General features: G+C 51.7%; 2 protein-coding genes and 1 pseudogene across 2 annotated transcripts in view; 2 read left to right on the forward strand and 1 right to left on the reverse strand.

Moving 5' to 3' along the window:
• LOC147035311 (huntingtin-interacting protein 1-related protein-like) overlaps nucleotides 1–24,124 on the reverse strand; it is a 993,771-nt pseudogene that overhangs the window by 432,586 nt on the left and 537,061 nt on the right.
• SOX12 (SRY-box transcription factor 12) lies at nucleotides 3,004–7,109 on the forward strand. Its single transcript, XM_085896710.1, has 2 exons — nucleotides 3,004–6,312; nucleotides 6,461–7,109. Exon 1 carries the CDS (start codon nucleotides 3,145–3,147, stop codon nucleotides 4,165–4,167), a length of 1,023 nt encoding a protein of 340 aa, XP_085752836.1. The 5' UTR covers nucleotides 3,004–3,144; the 3' UTR covers nucleotides 4,168–6,312; nucleotides 6,461–7,109.
• The window catches only part of LOC147035315 (uncharacterized), a 270,416-nt gene continuing 269,647 nt past the window's right edge, over nucleotides 23,356–24,124 (forward strand). Inside the window, exon 1 of the mRNA XM_085896724.1 lies at nucleotides 23,356–23,786. Coding sequence (XP_085752850.1) covers nucleotides 23,571–23,786 — 216 coding nt within the window. The 5' untranslated portion in view covers nucleotides 23,356–23,570. The remainder of the gene's footprint in view (nucleotides 23,787–24,124) is intronic.

Genomic DNA, 24,124 nt, shown 5'->3' on the forward strand with positions numbered 1-24,124 from the left:
ATATATATATATATATATATATATATATATATATATATATATATATATATATATATATATATATATATATATATGAAGCCTGGTGTTGGCTTAGTGGTTAGAGTGGCGGCTTGGGATCCCAGGGTCCTGAGTTCAAGCCCCGTTGGCTGCTGAATTAACACCAGGGGGTTGACTCAGCCTGTCATCCATCTGAGGTCGGCGAAGTGAGTACCAGTGTACTAGTCCCAATGTATGCCCCGGTTAGAATAGGTGTACCATATCCCTGTGTGTCGTAAGAGGTGACCAGGGTTGGCGTCAGGAAGGGCATCCGGCCATAAAAAAACATTGCCTCAAGAAAAAAGCCCAACCCATGCACAGCAGGGAAAAATGGCTGTAAAAACGGTCAAAAAAAAAATATATATATATATATATATATATATATATATCTATATATATATATATATATACACACACATATATATATATACACATATATATATATATATATATCGTATCCTTACGAGATAGACCAAAAAACCCCCCCAAAAAACAGAAATCGATATCACAGGTACGGACTCAAATGTCACGTGAGATTACAAAAGCTTACATCGGCAAACAATAGCGGCATTTTCTTTAGTTCGACAACACCACATGTGGGACAGACAGGTGAACTGTTAGACAAACCTGCAGACACCGTTATCTAAGGTCCGTTAGTTCGGATTCTAACTCAGACATTACATCGCCATGTCCTGCACGTTGGTTTAGCACTCAACGGTTCGGTTTTGGTGTGCAGTTTATCCACAACTATGTATTAAGTCATCTATTTATTACATATACATATATTTTTAACCAACATCCCTCCACCCCCTTCTTCCCCCCCCCCTCGTCACGTCTACCTCCATCCAACTGTTTTCCCATCAATGCCTCCCAATGTGGAGCCCCCTCCCATGCATATGTAATAAATAGAACGCCACAGTTCCGAATTGTACCTGGTAAAGTTATGGACGTAGGCAATGGTGAATGGTCTCCCACTTGGACATACAGCGAAAAGTTTTATTCGTGACCACCCACCCCTCACCCCCCTACCCCCACAATTCAACTCCTCTCCCACCTGCCTCTGGAGATGAGGAATCGGGAAAGGACATCACCGTTAAGTGTGTCCAAGGAAATCTTGTGCAGTGGTGCCAGTGCTGATGATGAATGCGTTGGGAGTTTGACACCTATGTTGCGGTGCACTCAAAGGTAGATCGAATGTCACACTGCGCGTCCATAAACATTACGGAAGGATCTGTCGTTTAAAGTTATTGGGCACGGGATCCACGATCCTTAGACCATCATGGGGGCTGCAATGGCGGCTTTAGACCAGGAATAACCCCAGTATGGTTAGGCAAGGTGGTCAAGGCAGTGATATTTACGGTGACCGTACATACACACCCAAGTACCGTCCTCAGTAAATACAGTGGCAAATAGGGCAAGGTGCTCAATCCGCTGATGGACCCACAGATTGATCCGGCCGGACAGCCGACTAAAGACAGGAGGAGCAGCTTCACGATGCGGCACCTCCTGCTGTGCCGGAATCTGATATTGGATCTTCCGTGCTGACCTGCATTGAAAAAGCACGAACAGTCAGTCTCTTGCCAATGTGGGTGATGTCACTGGGTTTGCTCCCGACGAAAGTGGACATGTTGTCCGTCTTGATAGTAGTATGACGTCATCAGCAGCGAGCCGACACGTAAACGGTATTTCGGATTGGAAAGTTGTTCGATTCGAGTGTACGCCTGTGGACATGGATATCGGAATAAGTTGAAAAACATTTTGCTCGCAGGTACTTGTCATAAAGTGAACCAAATGCTTGAATAATTGGGTCATGATGCGTCCGTCCTTCAAAAGCACGAAGCACTCGCACGATGCAGTCACCCAAGTTCAATGCACGAATCGATGAGCGTGACGGGAACAATGAAATAATTGTGTGTGTGTGACGTATGAAAGGTCACGACACGGACTGCTGCTGCTGCTGCCTTTGGCTCGTTCGCTGGAGGGTCCGAGTTTGGGGGTCGCCGAACCACCTGCTGGCGATCCTCAAATCAATGGCGGTGCAATTGCGAATGCTACCAACATTATCTGTGGCCAGATCCTCACGCCCACCCTCCCCCCTGGCCCGAAATGAATCCAAACCGACGCCGTGCCCAATTCTTGCCTGAGGTGTCCGTTACAGGTGCACAGAGGTGGCACACGCCCCGTGTCGGATGCACGCACGTGCTGTGCGCAATTTCTGAAACATCGGCCGTACGTGCACCACGCCGTCCCACACGCTTTGCACAAGCACAGGTGGCAACTGTGGCCACATAGCGCAAGTGAAAATGCCAATTCGTGCCTTGCGATTTCGGCCACTCAGTAGAGACAGGTGGACGCGGGACGTGCTTTATTTATTTATTTGTTTTAGTGAGTGCAGTGACGTCACACGCTTGTGTCACGTCTGTCAGGGTGTGTAGCTTGAGTCAATGGTTGTGGTGATGGTGTGTTCACGGACTCGGAATGCGTTCCTTTTTTGTGAGTAAGCCGTCCGTTCCGCATGATCTTGTCGAGGTTTGCGTTGATCGCCCTTTTTGGTTGTTTTGTAATCACGCTCCGTGACTCACGACCTGCACAACCCTCCACACGGTTCGTTCATTTTTTTTCAATATACCATTTGCTTGTCCGTTGTCCATTCGCTTCTCGCTGAAGATTTTTTTTTGTTTTTTTTAATTATAAATGCAGCCCTCACCACCGATGTCATTGACACCAAAACGCACCTAAAATTAATCTAGGCCTTCTGGAAAACCGATCCCAAGCGACAGTTAACGTGAAGAGGCTGCCAGGGCGCCTTGGTGACTAAGCCAATTAGATCAGCGGGGGGTCTGACCCGTCGACCAATCGCCGGCGAGGAGGCGTGGAAAAATTAACAATCCGCATTTGCTATTGGCCGCCGCCGCTATCGCAGCTGACGTCTGCCATATCGGCTCGGGTATAAAAGAGGGCAGGTGGAGGCCCCTTTGCAATCAGAGGCCGCTAGGCGGACTCGTATGGCAGGCTGGGTGACCCGGCGTCGGCCGGAGACCCGGTGCTGAGGTAAAGTCCGTGCGCACACGGTGGGTGCGGGAGGCGAGAGGTGCTTGGGCCGCCAGCATGGTGCAGCAGCCGCACGGTGCCGAAAGCGGGGCGGGTGCAGAGCGGGATCCCCCAGCCGACTCCGAGGGCGTCGGTCTCGGCTCTGCGTTCACGCCGAGCCCCGAGAGCGGCGCTGCGAGCGAGCCGGGCTGGTGCAAAACTGCGAGCGGGCACATCAAGCGGCCGATGAACGCATTCATGGTGTGGTCGCAAATCGAGCGGCGCAAGATCATGGAGCAATCGCCGGACATGCACAACGCCGAGATCTCCAAGCGTCTCGGGAAGCGCTGGAAGCAGCTTAAGGAGAGCGAGAAGGTTCCGTTCATCCGTGAAGCCGAGCGTCTGCGCCTTAAGCACATGGCCGATTACCCGGACTACAAATACCGGCCACGGAAGAAAGCAAAGGGCCAGCAGCAGGTCGCAAAGGGTGCCGAGAGACCGGACAACAAAGGCGCGACCAAAAGCCCGAGCGCCAAGAAGAGCGGAGGGAAGAGCAAGCCAGGGAAGCCAGCCGGACTCGGAGCGCTCCCTGGGAGAGCGCGGAGTGCCAAGCGCTCCGGACGAGACGGTGACCGCGGCAAGACCCACCTGCAAGGACTCGCGCGGGCGGGCGCACGAACAGGTCCCGCGAGCCCCGCGCTCTCGAGCATGTCGAGCGACGCCGTGGAGCGGGACAGTCTGTATGAGGAGCACGTCGGCTCGGACTGCGAGGAGCCGCCCGCGGAGGACGTCAAACGTGCGGCCACCTCGGCGCTCTCTCCCACCTCTTCGCGCTCGCTGTCCACCTCGACCGTGTCATCGAGCGACGACGAGATGCTCGATCTCGACCTGGATTTGGCCTCCAACGTGGACCTGGGTTCGCTCATCCTCGGCAACTTGGCGTCGAGCGCCAGCCTGGACCGGGACCCGGACACGGTCAGCACGGGTAGCTCGGGTGGTTCGCACTTCGAGTTCCCGGACTACTGCACGCCCGAAGTGAGCGAGATGATCTCCGGAGAATGGATTGAGTCGAGCATCGCCAACCTCGTATTTACGTACTGATCGAAACGCGACGAGATCTCTGGGTATTATATACGGTCTCCCAAAAAATAATATTAATATTAATAATAATAATAATAATGATGATGAAACCACAAAGCGTTAAAAGCCTCGCTTTGCCAATCGAGATTGTTCGCTCGCTGTGCGGACTTGGTGCCACTTCGTGCCATGTCCGCCACTCGGTCCTTACACTGACTCTGGGCGGGGTCAATAGAGTGGTGTTGGTGGTGGTGGTGGTGGTGGTGGTGGTGGCTTGGGGTCTCAGCGTGGGAGTCTGCGGGACATTGGCGGTGTCGCTCCGGCTGGCACATTCGCGAGTCCCCCCCCCGAACCTCCTCCCAACCTCCTCGCCTCCCCTCCCCCAACACACCCCTCCTTTTTACCCACAATCCCCTCCACCAACGTCCTCGTAACAAATTCTCTCAGGAGCCAACAGATGGAGCTGCGCTCGGGTGTTTTAAAGGCGCGAAGCCGTCTCTGGATTCAGGACCAAAAATAAAAGGAAGAAGAAGAAGAATAAGAACGAACCTTGTACTTGCTCACACACGCCAACAGGATGATGACGTCATCTGGAAGTGATTCGAACCGCCGTCTCGACTTCAACTCGGTGTCATAACCTAGATTCTTCGGTCGCTCTGACTAGGTCCCAGCACGCTGTTTGTGGTTAGACTTTTAGGACGAGTGCCGGCCTTGAGCCCCCTAATTAGATAATGTCATTTGGTCGTGTGTGGCTAGTTAACCCGTTATACTCTGGTAATTTGTAAGGGCTAGGTAATCCGTTGCCTTTTTTTTTACGACCTTTGAACTTTTTTGTACTTTGAAGCATTCCTGAAGGTTTTTTGTAACGTCGCCGGTTTTTTGCGTACAATTTTGAACCTCCGTAAACAAAATGGCCGCGATCGAAGAAGCCGCTGTTCATGTCTTTTGGATAAATAAATAAATAGTTTTTGGGGGGCGGGAGGGGGTAGGGAGGCGGGGTCACGACCATCATGACCTTTAGTCATTTTTCTACCCAATTTTTATTTTTCTGACTTGTGTAAAGTTGTCATCATGTACAAAACAAACTTGTATCATACTCTTCGTCCTGCTGTATTTATATGTAGCGTAGTGCGTGAACTCGTTGTTCTAGTTGGGATGTGAGTTTGGTTATAGCTCTCCGCCGTGGTTTGCCGAACATTGTATCACTACCCCCCCCCTTTTTACCCGGACCCACCCCCCTTTTTTTACCCGGACCCCCCCCCCCCCCATTGTAGTCTATCTGTGCAATACGTTAGACTGTTTTGTACCTTTTTAGAGCACTCGTGTACAAATAACTCCATTTTTGCTGCAATGTGTACGCATGTTCATTTTCTTCTTCTTCTTATTCTTATTCTTATTCTTATTCTTATTCTTATTCTTATTCTTATTCTTCTTCTTCTTCCTCTCCTTCCTTTCTTCTTCATCTTTAGTCTGTGCTCACTGCCTGTTTTTTTTTTTTTTTTTTTTTTTTTTTGTTTTGTTTTGTTTTTATTAATTTTCTATTGTAGATAATTTATTTCCGAGTGAAATAAATCGGCTGGACCTGTCTACAATTTCTGCTGGTTGAGTTGGTCATGTTTGATTGGGGGTGGGGATGGGGCGAAGACCCCAAATGTTGCAGGTATTTACGGACCACCATTTCGGAAATGGATTTGCAAGTTTCTATCCAAGTCCAGTGTCAAGCAAAGGGAGCCCTTGGGTCATCTCTGTATTTAGGAGGTCCAATGTCGAGCAAATGCCACGACCCTGATTTGCTTGAAAGGGGGATGGAGAGGGGAGGGGTAAGTACTCTCACTGTAACTCATAGTGGATGACTGGTTGGAAGAAGACAAAATAGTATCAGGTGACGTGGAGCTTGGGACCTGATTTGGATGCCTTGGTGGTGTCATGTGTTCAGGCCAAGACGAGCGGGGTTCTCGATGTGTGGAATCTTCATTTAAATTCGGAACGATATTTCAAAGGTGAAGATACAGGTGCACAGAACCCTTTCCGCAACACTGCACACCTGTATCTTCATCTCTCGTGCTGCACGATATCCCAGCATGTTGTTCCATGCCGTTGCAGACACCCCCTTCGCTTTTCTCTCACATGGTGGTCTTATCTTCAGGTTGGGAATGATGTCGTTTCGAGGTGGGTGCTTCGTGGGAAACGTATAGTTCAAACTTCCCTTTCCCGCACCCGTGATTATTAATGACGTCATAATATGCCATTTTCACACTGGAGAGCTTGTCGCTCGGTTGTTCGAAACGTTTCCACTGGTTTAGTGTCCCGTGAGCAGGGCCGTGGCGAAAAACCTAACTCCCATCAGCGTTCCTCCTCGTGCAGCTTTCCATTTCCAAGATGCCATGTTCGTGTCCTCGTCATGTTATGTTCGCGGCCCAGATTGTGGAGTATCATACGATGAGGTCATCACACTTACCGTTGACTTGTGACGTCATTTTACGAGGCAAGTGATAACGTTTCACATTTGCAAATGGATCCTCTTGGCCGTGCATGCGCATGAGTGAGATCAATTACGTCATCGTCACGGTCCTATTTGCAGGTGAAAATGAAACCTCAATTAAATTTATTGAAACTTCATTTGTTCAGCCCCCCCCACCCCCACCACCCACCACACCCACACATCTCGCACACCACGCTCCTTTCTCTCCTGCACAAATGTTGCATGTCCAGGTGGATATTAAACTCGTGACAAGTTGCAAAAGGACGTGTTTCATTCCCGCCAACACTCAAGGATGTGCTGTGATGACGTCACGTGAACAACTGACGCCATCCTTGTTGTTTTCGAAGCTCGCCTGTGCCAAGTGAAAATTTAACATCAACAGGAATTATTCATCCTCGGAGGTCCACGTGAAGCACATGACGTTTCCATCGCTGCTTTGTGTGTATTTGAGTACAAAAGGTTCCAAATAAACGGATAACTGGTTTATCTTCACATTGTGTGTTTGTTTTTAACACTTGTGTGTACAATCTACAAATATAATAATTAATTGTTCGTGTACAGAATGTACAATTTACTCACAGCGACAACGGATAATAGATTGATATGAAATGGTATATCAATTCGGGAATTGTTGAGTCGGAATCATAATAATGTATTTCATCAACAAATAGTATTTAATAATTTCGCTTCCGCAGCTGTCTGGGCGTGAATAAAGGGGACGGAGGAACGCAGGCAATCGAGCATCTCTCTTACACCTCATCACCCTTCATAGACCGCTCCTCTCTCTTCATCGACTGCTCCTCGTCCTCTCTCCTTCACACTTCTCTTCATGTACCGCTCATCCTGCTCTCTCCTTCACACCTCTTCATGTACCACTCCTCCTGCTCTCCTTCACACTTCTCTCTCTTCATCTACCGCCCATCCTGCTCTCTCCTTCACACCTCTCTTCATCTACCGCCCATCCTGCTCTCTCCTTCACACCTCTCTTCATCTACCGCCCATCCTGCTCTCTCCTTCACACTTCTCTCTCTCTCTCTTCATCTACCGCTCCTCGTGCTCTTTCCTTCACACCTCTCTCTCTCTCTTCATCTACCGCTCCTCCTGCTGTCCTTCACACCTCTCTTCATGTACCGCTCTTCGACCTCTCCCCTAAGCCCCTCTCCCTATTCATCTACCGCTCCTCGTGCTCTCTTCTTCACACCTCTCTTCATCTACCACTCATCCTGCTCTCTCCTTCACACCTCTTCATCTACCGCTCCTCCTGCTCTCTCCTTCACACCTCTCTTCATCTACCGCTCCTCGTGCTCTTTCCTTCACACCTCTCTTCATCTACCGCTCCTCCTGCTCTCCTTCACACTTCTCTCTCTTCATCTACCGCCCATCCTGCTCTCTCCTTCACACCTCTCTTCATCTACCGCTCATCCTGCTCTCTCCTTCACACCTCTCTTCATCTACCACTCATCCTGCTCTCTCCTTCACACCTCTTCATCTACCGCTCCTCCTGCTCTCTCCTTCACACCTCTCTCTCTCTTCATCTACCGCTCCTCGTGCTCTTTCCTTCACACCTCTCTCTCTCTTCATCTACCGCTCCTCCTGCTGTCCTTCACACCTCTCTTCATGTACCGCTCTTCGACCTCTCCCCTAAGCCCCTCTCCCTATTCATCTACCGCTCCTCGTGCTCTCTTCTTCACACCTCTCTTCATCTACCACTCATCCTGCTCTCTCCTTCACACCTCTTCATCTACCGCTCCTCCTGCTCTCTCCTTCACACCTCTCTTCATCTACCGCTCCTCGTGCTCTTTCCTTCACACCTCTCTTCATCTACCGCTCCTCCTGCTCTCCTTCACACTTCTCTCTCTTCATCTACCGCCCATCCTGCTCTCTCCTTCACACCTCTCTTCATCTACCGCTCATCCTGCTCTCTCCTTCACACCTCTCTTCATCTACCACTCATCCTGCTCTCTCCTTCACACCTCTCTTCATCTACCGCTCATCCTGCTCTCTCCTTCACACCTCTCTTCATCTACCACTCATCCTGCTCTCTCCTTCACACCTCTTCATCTACCGCTCCTCCTGCTCTCTCCTTCACACCTCTCTCTCTCTTCATCTACCGCTCCTCGTGCTCTTTCCTTCACACCTCTCTCTCTCTCTCTCTTCATCTACCGCTCCTCCTGCTGTCCTTCACACCTCTCTTCATGTACCGCTCTTCGACCTCTCCCCTAAGCCCCTCTCCCTATTCATCTACCGCTCCTCGTGCTCTCTTCTTCACACCTCTCTCTTCATATACCATGCCTCGTGCTTTCCCCTTCACACCTCTCTCTATTCATCTGCTGTTCCTCGGGCTCTCTCCTTCACACCTCTCTCTCTCTCTCTCTCTCTCTCTCTCGTCATCTACCGCTCCTCGTGCTCTCTTCTTCACACCTCTCTTCATATACCATGCCTCGTGCTTTCCCCTTCACACCTCTCTCTATTCATCTGCTGTTCCTCCTGCTCTCTCCTTCACACCTCTCTTCAGGAACCGCTCTTCGACCTCTCCCCTGAGCCCCTCTCTCTCTCTTCATATACCTCTCCTCGTGCTCTCTCCTTCACACCTCTCTCATGTACCACTCCTCGTGCTTTCCGCTTCACACCTTTCTCTCTTCATTTACCGGTCCTCGTGCTCTCTCCACCCTCACTATTCACCTCCAACTGTTCATTCTCTATCTACCCCTCAATATTCACCTACCACTGCTCATGCTCTCTCCGCCCCTCAGTATTCATCTCCCGCTGCTCATGCTTTCTCCGCCCTCACTATTCATTGACCGCCCTTCACTATTCACCTACGGCCCCTTGAGCTCTCTCCACCCCTATCCTACTCATCTACTGCTCCTCGTGCTCTCTCCACCCCTATCCTATTCACCGACTGCTCCTCATGCTCTCTCCTCCCCTATGATATTCATCTACTACTCTCCGCACCTCACTATTCATCTACTGCTCCTCGTGGTCTCTCCGCCACTCAATATTCATCCACTGCTCCTCGTGCTCTCCAAACCAGTCCCCGTGCACTCTTCGTCCCTCCTTATTCATCAACCACGCCGAGTGCTCTCTCCACCCCTCACTATTCATCCACCACTTCTCGTGCTTTCTCCACCACTCTATTCATCTACGACTCCTCGAGCTCTCTGTCCCACACTATTCATTGACCGCTCTCTCGGCATCTCGCGATTCATCCACCACTCCAATTTCTCTCTCCGTCGATCGCGATTCATCCACCACTCCAATTTCTCTCTCCGTCGATCGCGATTCATCCACCACTCCTCGTTCTCTCTCCACCCCTCGCTATTCTTCTCCAGCTCACTGTGCTCTCTCCACTCTTACTATTCACCTACCACTCCTCATAATCCACTTCCCGCTCCTCGTGCTTCCTGCCCCTTACTATTCAACTACCACTCCTCATGTTCGCTCCGCCCCTTACTATTCATCTACTGCTCCCTGTGCTCTCTCCACCCCTCACTATTCACCTTCCGCTCCTCACTATTCATCCACCGCTCCCTGTGCTCTCTCCGCCCTCACTATTCACCTACCACTATTCACCTCCAACTGTTCATTCTCTATCTACCCCTCAATATTCACCTACCACTGCTCATGCTCTCTCTGCCCATCAATATTCATCTTCCGTTCCTCGAGCTCTCTCCGCCCCTCACTATTCATCTACAGCTCCTGCTTTCTCTGCCCCTCAATATGCACCGACTGATCGCTCCTCGTGCTCTCTCCGCCCCGCAATATTCATCTCCCGCTGCTCATGCTTTCTCCGCCCCTCACTATTCATTGACCGCCCTTCACTATTCACCTACGGCTCCTTGAGCTCTCTCCACCCATATCCTACTCACCTACTGCTCCTCGTGCTCTCTCCACCCCTATCCTATTCACCGACTGCTCCTCATGCTCTCTCCTCCCCTATGCTATTCATCTACTACTCTCCGCGCCTCACGATTCATCTACTGCTCCTCGTGGTCTCTCCGCCACTCAATATTCATCCACTGCCCCTCGTGCTCTCCAAACCAGTCCCCGTGCACTCTTTCTCCCTCCTTATTCATCAACCACGCCTAGTGCTCTCTCCACCCCTCAGTATTCATCTACCACCCCTCACTATTCATCCACCACTTATCGTGCTTTCTCCACCACTCTATTCATCTACGACTCCTCGTGCTCTCTGTCCCACACTATTCATTGACCGCTCCCGTGCTCTCTTGGCATCTCGCAATTCATCCAACACTCCAATTGCTCTCTCCGCCGATCGCGATTCATCCACCACTCCTCGTTCTCTCTCCACCCCTCGCTATTCTTCTCCAGCTCACTGTGCTCTCTCCACTCTTACTATTCACCTACCACTCCTCATGATCCACTTACCACTCCTCATGCTCGCTCTGCCCCTTATTATTCATCTACTGCTCCCTGTGCTCTCTCCACCCCTCACTATTCATCTACCGCTCCTCACTGTTCATCTACCGCACCTCGCTATTCACCTTCCGCTCCTCACTATTCATCCACCGCCCCTCGTGCTCTCTTTGCCACTCACTATTCATACACCACCCCTGTGCTCTCTTTGCTCTCACTATTCATCCACCGCTCTCTGTGCTCTCTCCGTCCATCTCTATTCATCCTCACTATTCATCCACTGCCCCTTGTGCTCTCTTTGCCACTCACTATTCATACACCACCCCCTGTGCTCTCTTTGCTCCTCGCTAGTCACCTTCCGCTCCTCGCTAGTCACCTTCCTCTCCTCGCGATTCACCTTCCGCTCCTCGCGATTCACCTTCCGCTCCTCGCTAGTCACCTTCCGCTCCTCGCGATTCACCTTCCGCTCCTCGCTACTCACCTTCCGCTCCTCGCTATTCACCTTCCGCTCCTCGCTATTCACCTTCCGCTCCTCGCTATTCACCTTCCGCTCCTCGCTATTCACCTTCCGCTCCTCGCTATTCACCTTCCGCTCCTCGCTATTCACCTTCCGCTCCTCGCTATTCACCTTCCGCTCCTCGCTATTCACCTTCCGCTCCTCGCTATTCACCTTCCGCTCCTCGCTATTCACCTTCCGCTCTTCGCTATTCACCTTCCGCTCCTCGCTATTCACCTTCCGCTCCTCGCTATTCACCTTCCGCTCCTCGCTATTCATCTTCCGCGCCTCGCTATTCACCTTCCGCGCCTCGCTATTCACCTTCCGCGCCTCGCTATTCACCTTCCGCTCCTCGCTATTCACCTTCCGCTCCTCGCGATTCACCTTCCGCTCCTCGCGATTCACCTTCCGCTCCTCGCGATTCACCTTCCGCTCCTCGCGATTCACCTTCCGCTCCTCGCCATTCACCTTCCGCCCCTCGTGCTCTCTTTGCCACTCATTATTCATCTACCGCTCCTCGCCATTCATCTACCGCTCCTCGCCATTCATCTACCGCTCCTCGCCATTCATCTACCGCTCCTCGCCATTCATCTACCGCTCCTCGCCATTCATCTACCGCTCCTCGCCATTCATGTACCGCTCCTCGCCATTCATCTACCGCTCCTCGCCATTCTTCTACTTCTCCTCGCCATTCACCTTCCGCCCCTCGTGCTCACTTTGCCACTCGCCATTCATCTACCGCTCCTCGCCATTCACCTTCCGCCCCTCGTGCTCTCTTTGCCACTCATTATTCATCTACCGCTCCTCGCCATTCATCTACTGCTCCTCGCCATTCACCTTCCGCCCCTCGTGCTCTCTTTGCCACTCGCCATTCATCTACCGCTCCTCGCCATTCATCTACCGCTCCTCGCCATTCATCTACCGCTCCTCGCCATTCACCTTCCGCCCCTCGTGCTCTCTTTGCCACTCGCCATTCATCTACCGCTCCTCGCCATTCATCTACCGCTCCTCGCCATTCACCTTCCGCCCCTCGTGCTCTCTTTGCTATTCGCCATTCATCTACCGCTCCTCGCCATTCATCTACCGCTCCTCGCCATTCATCTACCACTCCTCGCCATTCATCTACCGCTCCTCGCCATTCATCTACCGCTCCTCACTATTCACCTTTCGCTCCTCGTGCTCTCTCTGCCCCTCACTATTCATCCTCCACCTCTTGTGCTCTTTCCGCACCTCACTATTCATCCACCGCTCCCTGTGCTCTCTCCCCTCACCTTCTCCACCAGTCCTCATGCTCTCTCAGCCCCTCAATATTCATCGACCGCTCCTCTTGCTTTCTCCGCCCATCATTTTTCACCTACCGCTCCTCGTGCTCTCTCTGTGCCTCACTATTCATCCACCACCCCTCGTGCTCTCTCTGCCCATCGCGATTCATCTACCACCACTCACTATACACTTTCTGCTCCTCATGCTCTCCTTGCCCCTTCCTCTTCAACAACCGCCCCCCGTGCTCTCTCCGCCCTCACGATTCACCTACTACCCCTCATTATTCACTTACCGCTCCTTGTGCTCTCTCCGCTCCTTGCTATTCATCTACTGCTGCTCCTGCTCTCTTCTTCCCTCCTCACACTTCATCTTCTGCTCCGCACCTTCCCTTTCTCACTCCTTTCCATTCGTCTTCCACATCTCGTCGTTACACTTTCGTTGCCAACCATTCATGCTCCTCATCTACCACACTCCCGCACCTCATCATTCAGCTTCCTGTCTCCATCCCAACTATTCTCACCTCGTCACTTTTCATAATCTTAACACTCCTTTCACTCACCTTCATTGTCCGTTATATAGCAGGTGATTAAGAATAAATCGGACTATATATGTATACACACACATTCTCAGCCCCTCAATATTCATTGACCGCTCCTTTCCCACACCCGTGATAGTAGTATTATGTCTCCTTCATCGCTAGTTGGTATATTGTATATGTATATGTATATATATATATATATGTATATATATATATATATATATATATATATATATATATATATATATATATATATATATATATATATATATATATATATATATATATATATATATATAGTTGAAAGTGTGTCTGTCTGTGTTTCTCTGTGACCTATGCACGTGAAAAGTACTGGACTGATCCTCACCAAACTTCACATGCTGACAGAACATGTACCCGGGAGTGTCCTGATGTAAAAGAATTGTACTTACCACTTCCGGTTTCCGAATTATAACGTCATCACCTGATTTCGTAATGTTAATTTTTCAAGTTCAGCTGATTGACATGGGGCCAACGCCATTTGCAATAGAATGAAAAAATAATGCTAGTCAATTGAAGACAATGACTTCCGACTTCCCGGTTTCCGAATTATGACGTCATCACCTGATTGTGTAACGTTAATTTTTCAAGTTCAGCCGATTGACATGGGACCATCGGAATTTGCTAGAGAATGAGAATTAATTAAGTCGCAGATGATGACACGAAACCAGCCTCACATTGTTGAGGCATTATGGTTTTTTATCTGATGCGGCAATAAATCTTAACATTTTTGAACTCGAGTCTTCTGCATATAAAACATGGCGGGGAAAATATAATATTATAGTGGTGATGAAAAAAATAATCATGATGGCAGCCTCTACAATTTTACAATTAACTGTGACATATACTCCTTCAGACCCGCCGCCATCCATGGGATTCCTGTGCGGAGCACGGGTATCCCTGCCAGTATATATATATATATATATATATATATATATATATATATATATATATATATATATATATATATATACATATACATATATATATATATACATATATATATTGTTGCGGTCTTCGCGCCCGCCGGCGTGCGAACGGCCACGTAACTCGAATCGCGGCACGTCGCCCACCGGACGGACAATCCAGTCGTGACCCTCTCGGACTAACGCCGGGAACCAGTCACGGGTGGACCTTTCGGTCTCACCGCGATCGAGCCAATCAGCCCCCGCGTGGGATAGGGTTGCTCGCCAAATTCGAACTACCTAAGTACCCACGCGGAGGGTAGACCGGGCGATCGCACCTCGCCGCAGGTCGACTTCGGACACGGGCCACTTAAGCGACCCGTTCCGTACTATCAGAATAACCGAGCGGTGTTATCGTCGACCTCGACGGTTCGATTAATTATCGGGCGTATTCAGCCCACTACCAGCCCTTTACGTGAAGCAAGATGGGGATTCAATGGAGGAAATGACGAAGCGAAGCGGGTAACAGTTCAACAATAAAGCACATTTATTCTCGGCACACGGGAAGCACACAAATACAATTCCACCAAATGCACACAAAAAAGAAAACACAATTCCATTTACACAAAAAGCAAACATAAAAGTGAAAACACAGTGCAGAGCTAATACCGACTACCGAGCACACGGCAACACTTATACAATTCTACTTCACAGACGGCGCCGACAACACATACCCAAAACCAAGGAAAAGAAATCCCCCAAGAATGGGGCAGGCCTGAGGCCGAGACCGGGTCGGGCCTACCCGTCTGGTGATGAGACGCGGAGCGGCGATGGCTCCGCAACCCGCGGGCCTCGTGGACAGTGCCTGGCTGGGGGTGGGAACGGGGCCCCCTTGGTCGCACTATCTCAGCGCGGGGGGAAACAGGAGGGGGTTGCTGATGCTCGGGGTATAGAGGATCTTTATTATCCCTGGTGTGCGTCTCCACCTCGGCCAGGTCGCGCTGCCGGCCTCCCTCGGGCGTGCAGCTCCTGGCACCGACGCGAGCACCCCCTCGTCCGACTCTCTTCAGCTTCTCCAGCCACTGCAGGCTTCGGGCTCCAGTCTTCCACACTCGTCCCCTCCGTTCCGACTCCTTCTCGTTCTCGACTCCTTCTCGTTCTCGTTTGCGACTCTCTTCTGACTGACGAACACCGTCCTTTTATCCCCCGTAACTTCGCCTTTGACCCCCTCCCTTTGACCTTTCACCTCGCTCCCCATTGGCCCGAGAAAAAGTGGGCGTGAAGGCTTTTGATCCACAAATTTGCATATATCGATCGTTCTGGAGGCGGGGCCAAATCGCCCCTCGCTCACCGATTGGACGGCAAAAAGTGGGCGTGTGTCGTTTTTGATCCGTTTTTGAAGCACAAAATCCGTGATTTTGTACACGCTGTTCGACGCGCGTTCTGCATGAGTCCAACACCGGTACCCACAGCGGGGCAAGAACGGTGGCGATGCTACGGTTGTGAGGTGTGCGTGAAGGTCGTGGCGGTTGTGGTGAAGCGGTGGTTGTGGTCGGTGGTTGATGTTGTGGTTGTGATCATGGCGGTTGGTCCAAAATAAAGATAGTGAAAGAAAAACGGCTATCCTGAAGAGTCGCAGCTCGCATAAATGACATGTATTCCCACTAGACAACGGGTTTGGACCTAACTACACATGTACTTACCGAGATACCTCACCTAAGGGACCTGAATGGTGGTTTGCGAATCTGGTAACCACAACACTACCCCTTCCCTTTTTACAGACTCGTCCCGAGTCGTCAAATTTTCGTGTGCCATCATGTGTAGTTTTCCCCTAGTACATTTTACCTACGGATCCCTGAGTGCGACATTCATGGTATTCGTGTCCCCAAAATAAATAACCTGAGGGCTGCGTAACTACCTAAACAAACTCACTCACACGGACGACTTAAATAAAATTGCCGGCGCTAAGACATACATGCCGGGGCGCACTCATATTTACAGTACATCTTAACCTTAACTTACAAATTTTACACTAAACCATGGCCCAGGATCATTGAACTCTGCAAAAAGAAAGCAGTTAGCAGGGAGCCAGGCTGCCCGCATGCAGTCTCTGGCTCAAACAATGCAGGTGACAGGGAACGTGGCTGGCTGCTCACACGCAGTCCAAGGCCTTCCCTTTTGAACTGAACTCAGTGAACAACAACGGTGCTTGGGCTGCACAAACGCAGTCTCCGTGCCAGCTCAAGTGGCACACGCAATGAGCACAACGAATGGATGCATGAACGCAAACACGGTGCACGGGCCGCCACTGCAGGCCCGTGTTGTAGCTGCCAACAGGGCAGTTCTTGCAGCTTGCAAACTGTTGCTTTTACGATCCTGGCGCACATGGCAATGAACAGGGGGGGGCAAAGCAAAAATTGAACGGGGGCTGGTGAACGTGGGCAGTGGGCATGGCATGGCAAAGGCAGCAGGCAAACACAGCCCGCAGAAGAAGGCCGCTGCAGGCAAACACAGCCGGCAGATGAACTGGCCGGCACAGGCCTTGAAGAAAAACAGCCAGCAGATGAACTGGCCGGCACAGGCCTTGCAGAACACAGCTGCCGATGAAGTTGGCCGGCCTCCGCCTTGAAGCAAAACACGGCCAGCCGATGAAGTTGGCCAGCCTTTGCCGTTCAATGGAGGTTGGTGGAGGGAGTGCGGTGGTGCTGGCCACTTGGAAGGCGGGCTCGGACCTACCTACCTGTCTCCCTCCCAACCTATCGCCTTTGCCTGTCACTGTACATACCCACTCCCTTAATTTGTCAAACCCCAATTTAGCCCCAACTTATTTTTTTGTTGTTTTTATTTTTACTCCCCCACTATAAATCGTCCCCTAACCCCCTTTATCGTCCTTGTTCGGCTAACCTATCCTGTCACCTAGCCTACTCCCAACCCCTACGTTCCCTTCCCGGAGGGGAACAAGGGAGAGCTAACGTCCTGTGCCGAGGCCCAACGAAGCCTCAGAATGGCCTCCCCAGAGTTCGGCGATCTTAACACCAAGTGGGTCCAGCGGCCCACAACGACAGCGAGGGGATGGATGGTGCGGAGGGGTACATCTCCTAATCTACCCTAACCATTTAACTGTTAAACTACCCCGGGGCTTTCAACAAGCGCCTCTCGCTTAAACTATTGGTTCTAACAACCCAGATTCCCGTCGCCTGTGTTGGTGTCCTCACAATTTCGGGCCTCGCCCCCCAATTTTCTCTCCGTGCCCTCACACGGTCTCCTGGCTGGGACACGTGGCTCCCTCCGGCAGGCACGACCCTCTGCCGAATCTCCCGCTATGGCACCCCCGGGCACTACACTGCCTCCGAGCCTACCAGCTCCCTAACACCAGGGAGTGCCCCCCATGGCACCTCCCCTGAAACGCACACGTGGCAGGCCGGCCTCCCCGGCCCCTTTCCGAGGGTCACCCGTGCCCACAACACTGCCCACGCGGCTAATGGCGCTCCGGGCCCCCGCACCAAGCAGGCGCACCCGTGCCCACTACTCTATCCCGGCCCCCAATGGGCCCTTGGCCTACCACGGCAGACTAGCCTGGTGCCCGGGGTACCCACTCAGCGATACTCACCTTTCGCAGCCACGCTCCCAAGCCCGTCAACAGGGCTCCTGCACCCCTCCAAATGGGTCTCGAGCCTACTTTCCCACCAACAACAAAACGACCTCCATTTTTCAATTTGACTAACCCAGCTAACTCAATCTACACTGACCCCGGGGTCCCTTGGGCGGGAGTCACTCCTCCCCCCAATCACTCATCGCACCATGCATTCCCCATTCGCTCCATACACACAGACCCGCTGGCCTCACTCACTCACCAAGTACTCACCTCACAACTCACCAACAACTCTTCAACACACACACCGCTGAACTCTGCCATCCTCCTAACTACATCCCCTAACTAACTCGTGCTCCCACGTCGTCCCTTATACTACAGCACGTTCCTTTTAACACTACGTAGCTAAGCTACGTCCCCTCTACACATTCAAAGTCTGTCTCTGTCTCCAAAATAATCCCATTTTATTTCCCAACCTAAATCTCGCTACAATCCCTCTAACTAATCCATTCCACGGACTCCATGAGGACTTACCCCTGCCCCATGAAGTCGGTCTAGCTAAGCTAACCCTTCCCCCTAACTAGTTTTCATCCTGTGCCCAGGTAAGGGGGTCTTTCACCCCTTGCCCAGGAATCCTTTGCACCCGAAAGTGAGGCTTGGCTTTCTTTTTTTTTTTTTTTTCCCATGCGCAGCACCTGCGCGGCAACTCGTGCTCTTTGCACCTTGCAACTGCCCGTGACGTCATGCAGCTGCACGTGTTCCTCGTCCCTCCTTGGACGGGACCATCCGGCAGAGATACCCCTCCTGCCGGATTCCAACCCCACGTGCAGCCATGACGTCACCGTGCGCATATAAAAAAAAACACAAGCCACCCGTCTCGAGGGGTTCCCCAGCGAACACATGTGCTTTGCCCGTTGGAGCTTAACACACACGATCGCGTGGAGAACCCGTCCGGTCCAAATCCGTTTACCTGCCTAAACTTTGTCCGTCCGCGGGATCGGCAAATCCACCGCGTGCGTTTCCGGACCGGGACTTCACTCTCGCAAGCGAGCACGTGGCGGTCTCGTGCGTTGCACAGCACGAACCGCGTGCTCACTGCTGGGTGAACCCGGCACGGTCCTCGAAACAACTACAGCCGCTACCCGGCTTTCGCTCCTCTGTCGCCGTCTCCGTCTCCATTCCACACACGCATACCTGCGTGTTACGACGCACACAGTCCACTCCATCACATTCACACGGGGAGACGCGGCTGCGTGCTCCCGCATGCCAACCGACATCTCCCTCTCATACCGCTCTCTCACACACACGGTCTCCCTTGCACACAGCGACCTTGCACACGGCCGTTCACTCACGCGTGCGGGGGCACTCACCCGCGGTGCCTCACTCGCACTCCGTGCCTCATCCACACACGCGGGGGAACTCAACCGCGGTGCCTCATCCACACACCGTGCCTCACTCATACACGCGGGGGAACTCAACCGCGGTCCCTCATCCACACACCGTGCCTCACTCACACACACGGGGGCACACACCCGCGGTGCCTCACTCACAAACATGGCCTCACTCACACACGCGGGGGCACTCACCCGCGGTGCCTCATCCACACTGGCCGTTTCACTCACACCCACGGCCTCTTCCACACACGATGCCTCATCCACACACGGCGTGCTGGGAAGCACGTACTCCGGCACCATCGCCACCACACCACTCACACACGGGGTCGCTTCCACACACGGGGACGCACTCACGCCTTGCACCACACACACAGGGACAACCACACTGGGGATTCGAGTCCCCACAAGGGTCTCCGGGGCCTCTATACCCCCCAAGCTCGCCGTGCACCCGTCCACAGCACTCCTCCCCTCAACCTCGCAAAGCACGACCGAACTCACCTGGTCGTGACTCGCCTCAAGGGGGCATACTCCCTCCCCTCGTTCCTGGAGGAGGCCATCCAGGTGCTCGCACTGGGTCTCTACCCAGTCCGCCAGCTCACCCCCATTGTCCTCCACTACCTCTGTGTGTGTGTGTGCGTCACTTACCCCGTCTTCCTCGTGTAGTCTTTCCTCTATTTTTTCTATCTCCCGTGTCTCTGCCAACTCTTCACCCTTTACCTCCCTTGTCTCCACTATTATTATTTCCTTTGTCACGGCCTTCATGCCCGCCTGCAGGCTTCGGCCCATGTTCTGCGTCTCACCCCGTAATTCTTTCATTTCTTTTCTCATTTGCTGTGTATTCGCATCCATCGTCGTTTTCACTTCATTCATTTGCTTGTTCATGTCTTTCATTTCGTTTTTCATATTCGCATCCATTTTTTCGATCATTTTCGCATTCATCTTTTCGTTCATTGCCGCCAGCATGGCGCATAGCTGGGCCATGTTGGATGCACTCAGCTGAGCCGTTTCGGCAAGGGTTGGGGAAGGGTTTTGGTGGAGAGGGGGGGGGAGGTGTCATACACTGCGGCCGCTGCCGCACCCATTTCGAGCTCTGGGTTCAGTTGGGCGAGTCCGTGTTCCTGCACAATCAACATTTCCTGCTCGGGGATTCCATCCTGGACCATGGATTCTACACATTCTACATCCATTTCTAATACCCCCGGCTCCCGCTCGCCTTGAGACGCCATCTTGCTTCTCGTGAAGGGTTAATTTGCTCGCTCGTAATTTGGAGGGAATCGGGGGTCGCTTCTCTCACCCCTGGACCGATTCCCGTAAATTTAGCCGGAGACAGGAGAGCCCGTTTTCCTGTTCTCCGATACCAGTGCCGCGAGGAGGGCGATGAATTTGTATCCCACTCCTGACACCAGTGTTGCGGTCTTCGCGCCCGCCGGCGTGCGAACGGCCACGTAACTCGAATCGCGGCACGTCGCCCACCGGACGGACAATCCAGTCGTGACCCTCTCGGACTAACGCCGGGAACCAGTCACGGGTGGACCTTTCGGTCTCACCGCGATCGAGCCAATCAGCCCCCGCGTGGGATAGGGTTGCTCGCCAAATTCGAACTACCTAAGTACCCACGCGGAGGGTAGACCGGGCGATCGCACCTCGCCGCAGGTCGACTTCGGACACGGGCCACTTAAGCGACCCGTTCCGTACTATCAGAATAACCGAGCGGTGTTATCGTCGACCTCGACGGTTCGATTAATTATCGGGCGTATTCAGCCCACTACCAACCCTTTACGTGAAGCAAGATGGGGATTCAATGGAGGAAATGACGAAGCGAAGCGGGTAACAGTTCAACAATAAAGCACATTTATTCTCGGCACACGGGAAGCACACAAATACAATTCCACCAAATGCACACAAAAAAGAAAACACAATTCCATTTACACAAAAAGCAAACATAAAAGTGAAAACACAGTGCAGAGCTAATACCGACTACCGAGCACACGGCAACACTTATACAATTCTACTTCACAGACGGCGCCGACAACACATACCCAAAACCAAGGAAAAGAAATCCCCCAAGAATGGGGCAGGCCTGAGGCCGAGACCGGGTCGGGCCTACCCGTCTGGTGATGAGACGCGGAGCGGCGATGGCCCCGCAACCCGCGGGCCTCGTGGACAGTGCCTGGCTGGGGGTGGGAACGGGGCCCCCTTGGTCGCACTATCTCAGCGCGGGGGAAAACAGGAGGGGGTTGCTGATGCTCGGGGTATAGAGGATCTTTATTATCCCTGGTGTGCGTCTCCACCTCGGCCAGGTCGCGCTGCCGGCCTCCCTCGGGCGTGCAGCTCCTGGCACCGACGCGAGCACCCCCTCGTCCGACTCTCTTCAGCTTCTCCAGCCACTGCAGGCTTCGGGCTCCAGACTTCCACACTCGTCCCCTCCGTTCCGACTCCTTCTCGTTCTCGACTCCTTCTCGTTCTCGTTTGCGACTCTCTTCTGACTGACGAACACCGTCCTTTTATCCCCCCGTAACTTCGCCTTTGACCCCCTCCCTTTGACCTTTCACCTCGCTCCCCATTGGCCCGAGAAAAAGTGGGCGTGAAGGCTTTTTGATCCACAAATTTGCATATATCGATCGTTCTGGAGGCGGGGCCAAATCGCCCCTCGCTCACCGATTGGACGGCAAAAAGTGGGCGTGTGTCGTTTTTGATCCGTTTTTGAAGCACAAAATCCGTGATTTTGTACACGCTGTTCGACGCGCGTTCTGCATGAGTCCAACACCGGTACCCACAGCGGGGCAAGAACGGTGGCGATGCTACGGTTGTGAGGTGTGCGTGAAGGTCGTGGCGGTTGTGGTGAAGCGGTGGTTGTGGTCGGTGGTTGATGTTGTGGTTGTGATCATGGCGGTTGGTCCAAAATAAAGATAGTGAAAGAAAACGGCTATCCTGAAGAGTCGCAGCTCGCATAAATGACATGTATTCCCACTAGACAACGGGTTTGGACCTAACTACACATGTACTTACCGAGATACCTCACCTAAGGGACCTGAATGGTGGTTTGCGAATCTGGTAACCACAACAATATATATATATATATATATATATATATATATATATATATATATATATATATATATATATATATATATATATATATATATATATATATATATATATATATATATATATATATATATATATATATATTCATTCATTCACAGCGTTCATCAGACACGAGTGAAAGAATAATTCGCTCATTTATTGTGGGTAGATGTCGATATATGCGGCATTAAAAGAAAAACTGATTCGCTGAAACCGTGGAGTCAACAACAAAATCCCACAAATATAAAAATATATAACCAAACATGGTACAATGTGCTGGAGACCACAGCTTGGTTTGTAATCACAAGACCACATTACAGGTTTCCCAAGGTATTGAAACACTTCCACAAAACATCGTTTATTGCCCGAAAGTGTTTTATTCAATTTAATTTTTTTGACAAAAGGAAAGATTTAAATAAAATTATTTTCCTCTTCGTGTGTCCTGCGGATCCGCGCGCCACGTTCATGGCTCGTCGCCCTGGTCGTGCTCCCGGGAGAGTCTGGATGCTAATTGGCCTCCAGCGGCGATGATAATTATACACATATTCGTCTGCAGCGACTGATTACCGCGTTCCAGAGAGGACAAACCACCTGCAAGCAAACACCGAGCTCATTGTTAAAACATCGCACCGAGTTTGAAGTGGGAAAAGTTTCACCCAATCCGAGTGACCTGCGATTGTGACGTGTGTCGTTAAACGAAGATTGGGACGTGTGTCGTTAAATGGCGTTTGTGTCGTGTAGATGACACAGATAACGACCCCCTGACTCCTGAGCCGTGCACACTCATGAACATTCTGGGCACTTCCGAGCCGGGTCAAGCAGATCGGCTCGTCTCGTGTAATAATCCCCTCGTTTTAATTACAGCACAATGATTTCCAATTACAGGTGAACCCTTCGCTCAGGTGATTATCAGAAGTTTCTAAAGTGCTTTGCCCACCGAGGTTGGGGCTGTCAGACATATATGAACGGAAGTGGGGAAACGGGGTGAGAGTTGGTGTTTGGGGAGGGGGGGTAGTTCGGTAGTCGTGTGTGTGTGTCAGTGAGTGTGCGTGCGGGGGTCGCGGGGCGAGCCAGCGTTGCTATGGGAACGCTTCGAGGCGCCTTGGATGCTCGCCCGGGGTACGGACGCGCCCAAAGCGGGGACTGCCCGGGCGCTCCGCTCGATCGGCCATCGACAAAGTTCGACCACTGCAGCGAGTTGAGGAGTTGCTCGAGTTGCTTCCAAGTCGCCTATTCATCCCCTCGTTCCCGCCAATGGCAGCACTCTGTGAGTTCACCGTGGGTTTCCGGAACTCTGCGCGCCCCTTGTTCCGTCGCAACGTCTTTGTTCTTACGGAGCGGGTGTGGCGTACGAGGCAGCGCTCGCACACCGTGAAGTCAACCGTCCAAAGTGTTCGACACCGAGATCTTCGTGGAACACGAGACGGCAACGCTGAAGTCGGGAAATTGCCGAGAGATGCTGACGCCGGTGTAAGTGCGCCCTTTTTTGGTTCCTATTTCGCGCGTTTTTCTTTTCCCGGGAAAAAAAACCCCCACACCGCACGTTTTCTTCATCGACTGTTCACACCGCTGTTGATGTTCAATTTTGTGAGTGTTCTGATCATGTATGATGGCACTTAGTGGTAATTTATATGATATGTGAGCAAGTTGGGATGATGAAGCAACTTTGTTTGTACGTGGGATGGTGAAGTTGGTGGGGAAGTTGTGAAAGTGTGCCCTGCCGTGTTGTCCCCCCTTACTCCCCCCCCCCATTCTCCTGAAGCACTTTTTAACCGTTCTGCTTATGAATCCATGAAGATCATGCAATC

Source organism: Eptatretus burgeri, chromosome 1 (assembly GCF_056783735.1).
Source record: "Eptatretus burgeri isolate ZD-2024b chromosome 1, Ebu_testis_v1, whole genome shotgun sequence".
Taxonomy (NCBI): domain Eukaryota; kingdom Metazoa; phylum Chordata; class Myxini; order Myxiniformes; family Myxinidae; genus Eptatretus; species Eptatretus burgeri.

Coding starts and splice junctions, on each gene's coding strand:
- SOX12 (XM_085896710.1), top strand. CDS start 3,145: ATGGTGCAGCAGCCGCACGGTGCCGAAAGCGGGGCGGGTGCAGAGCGG.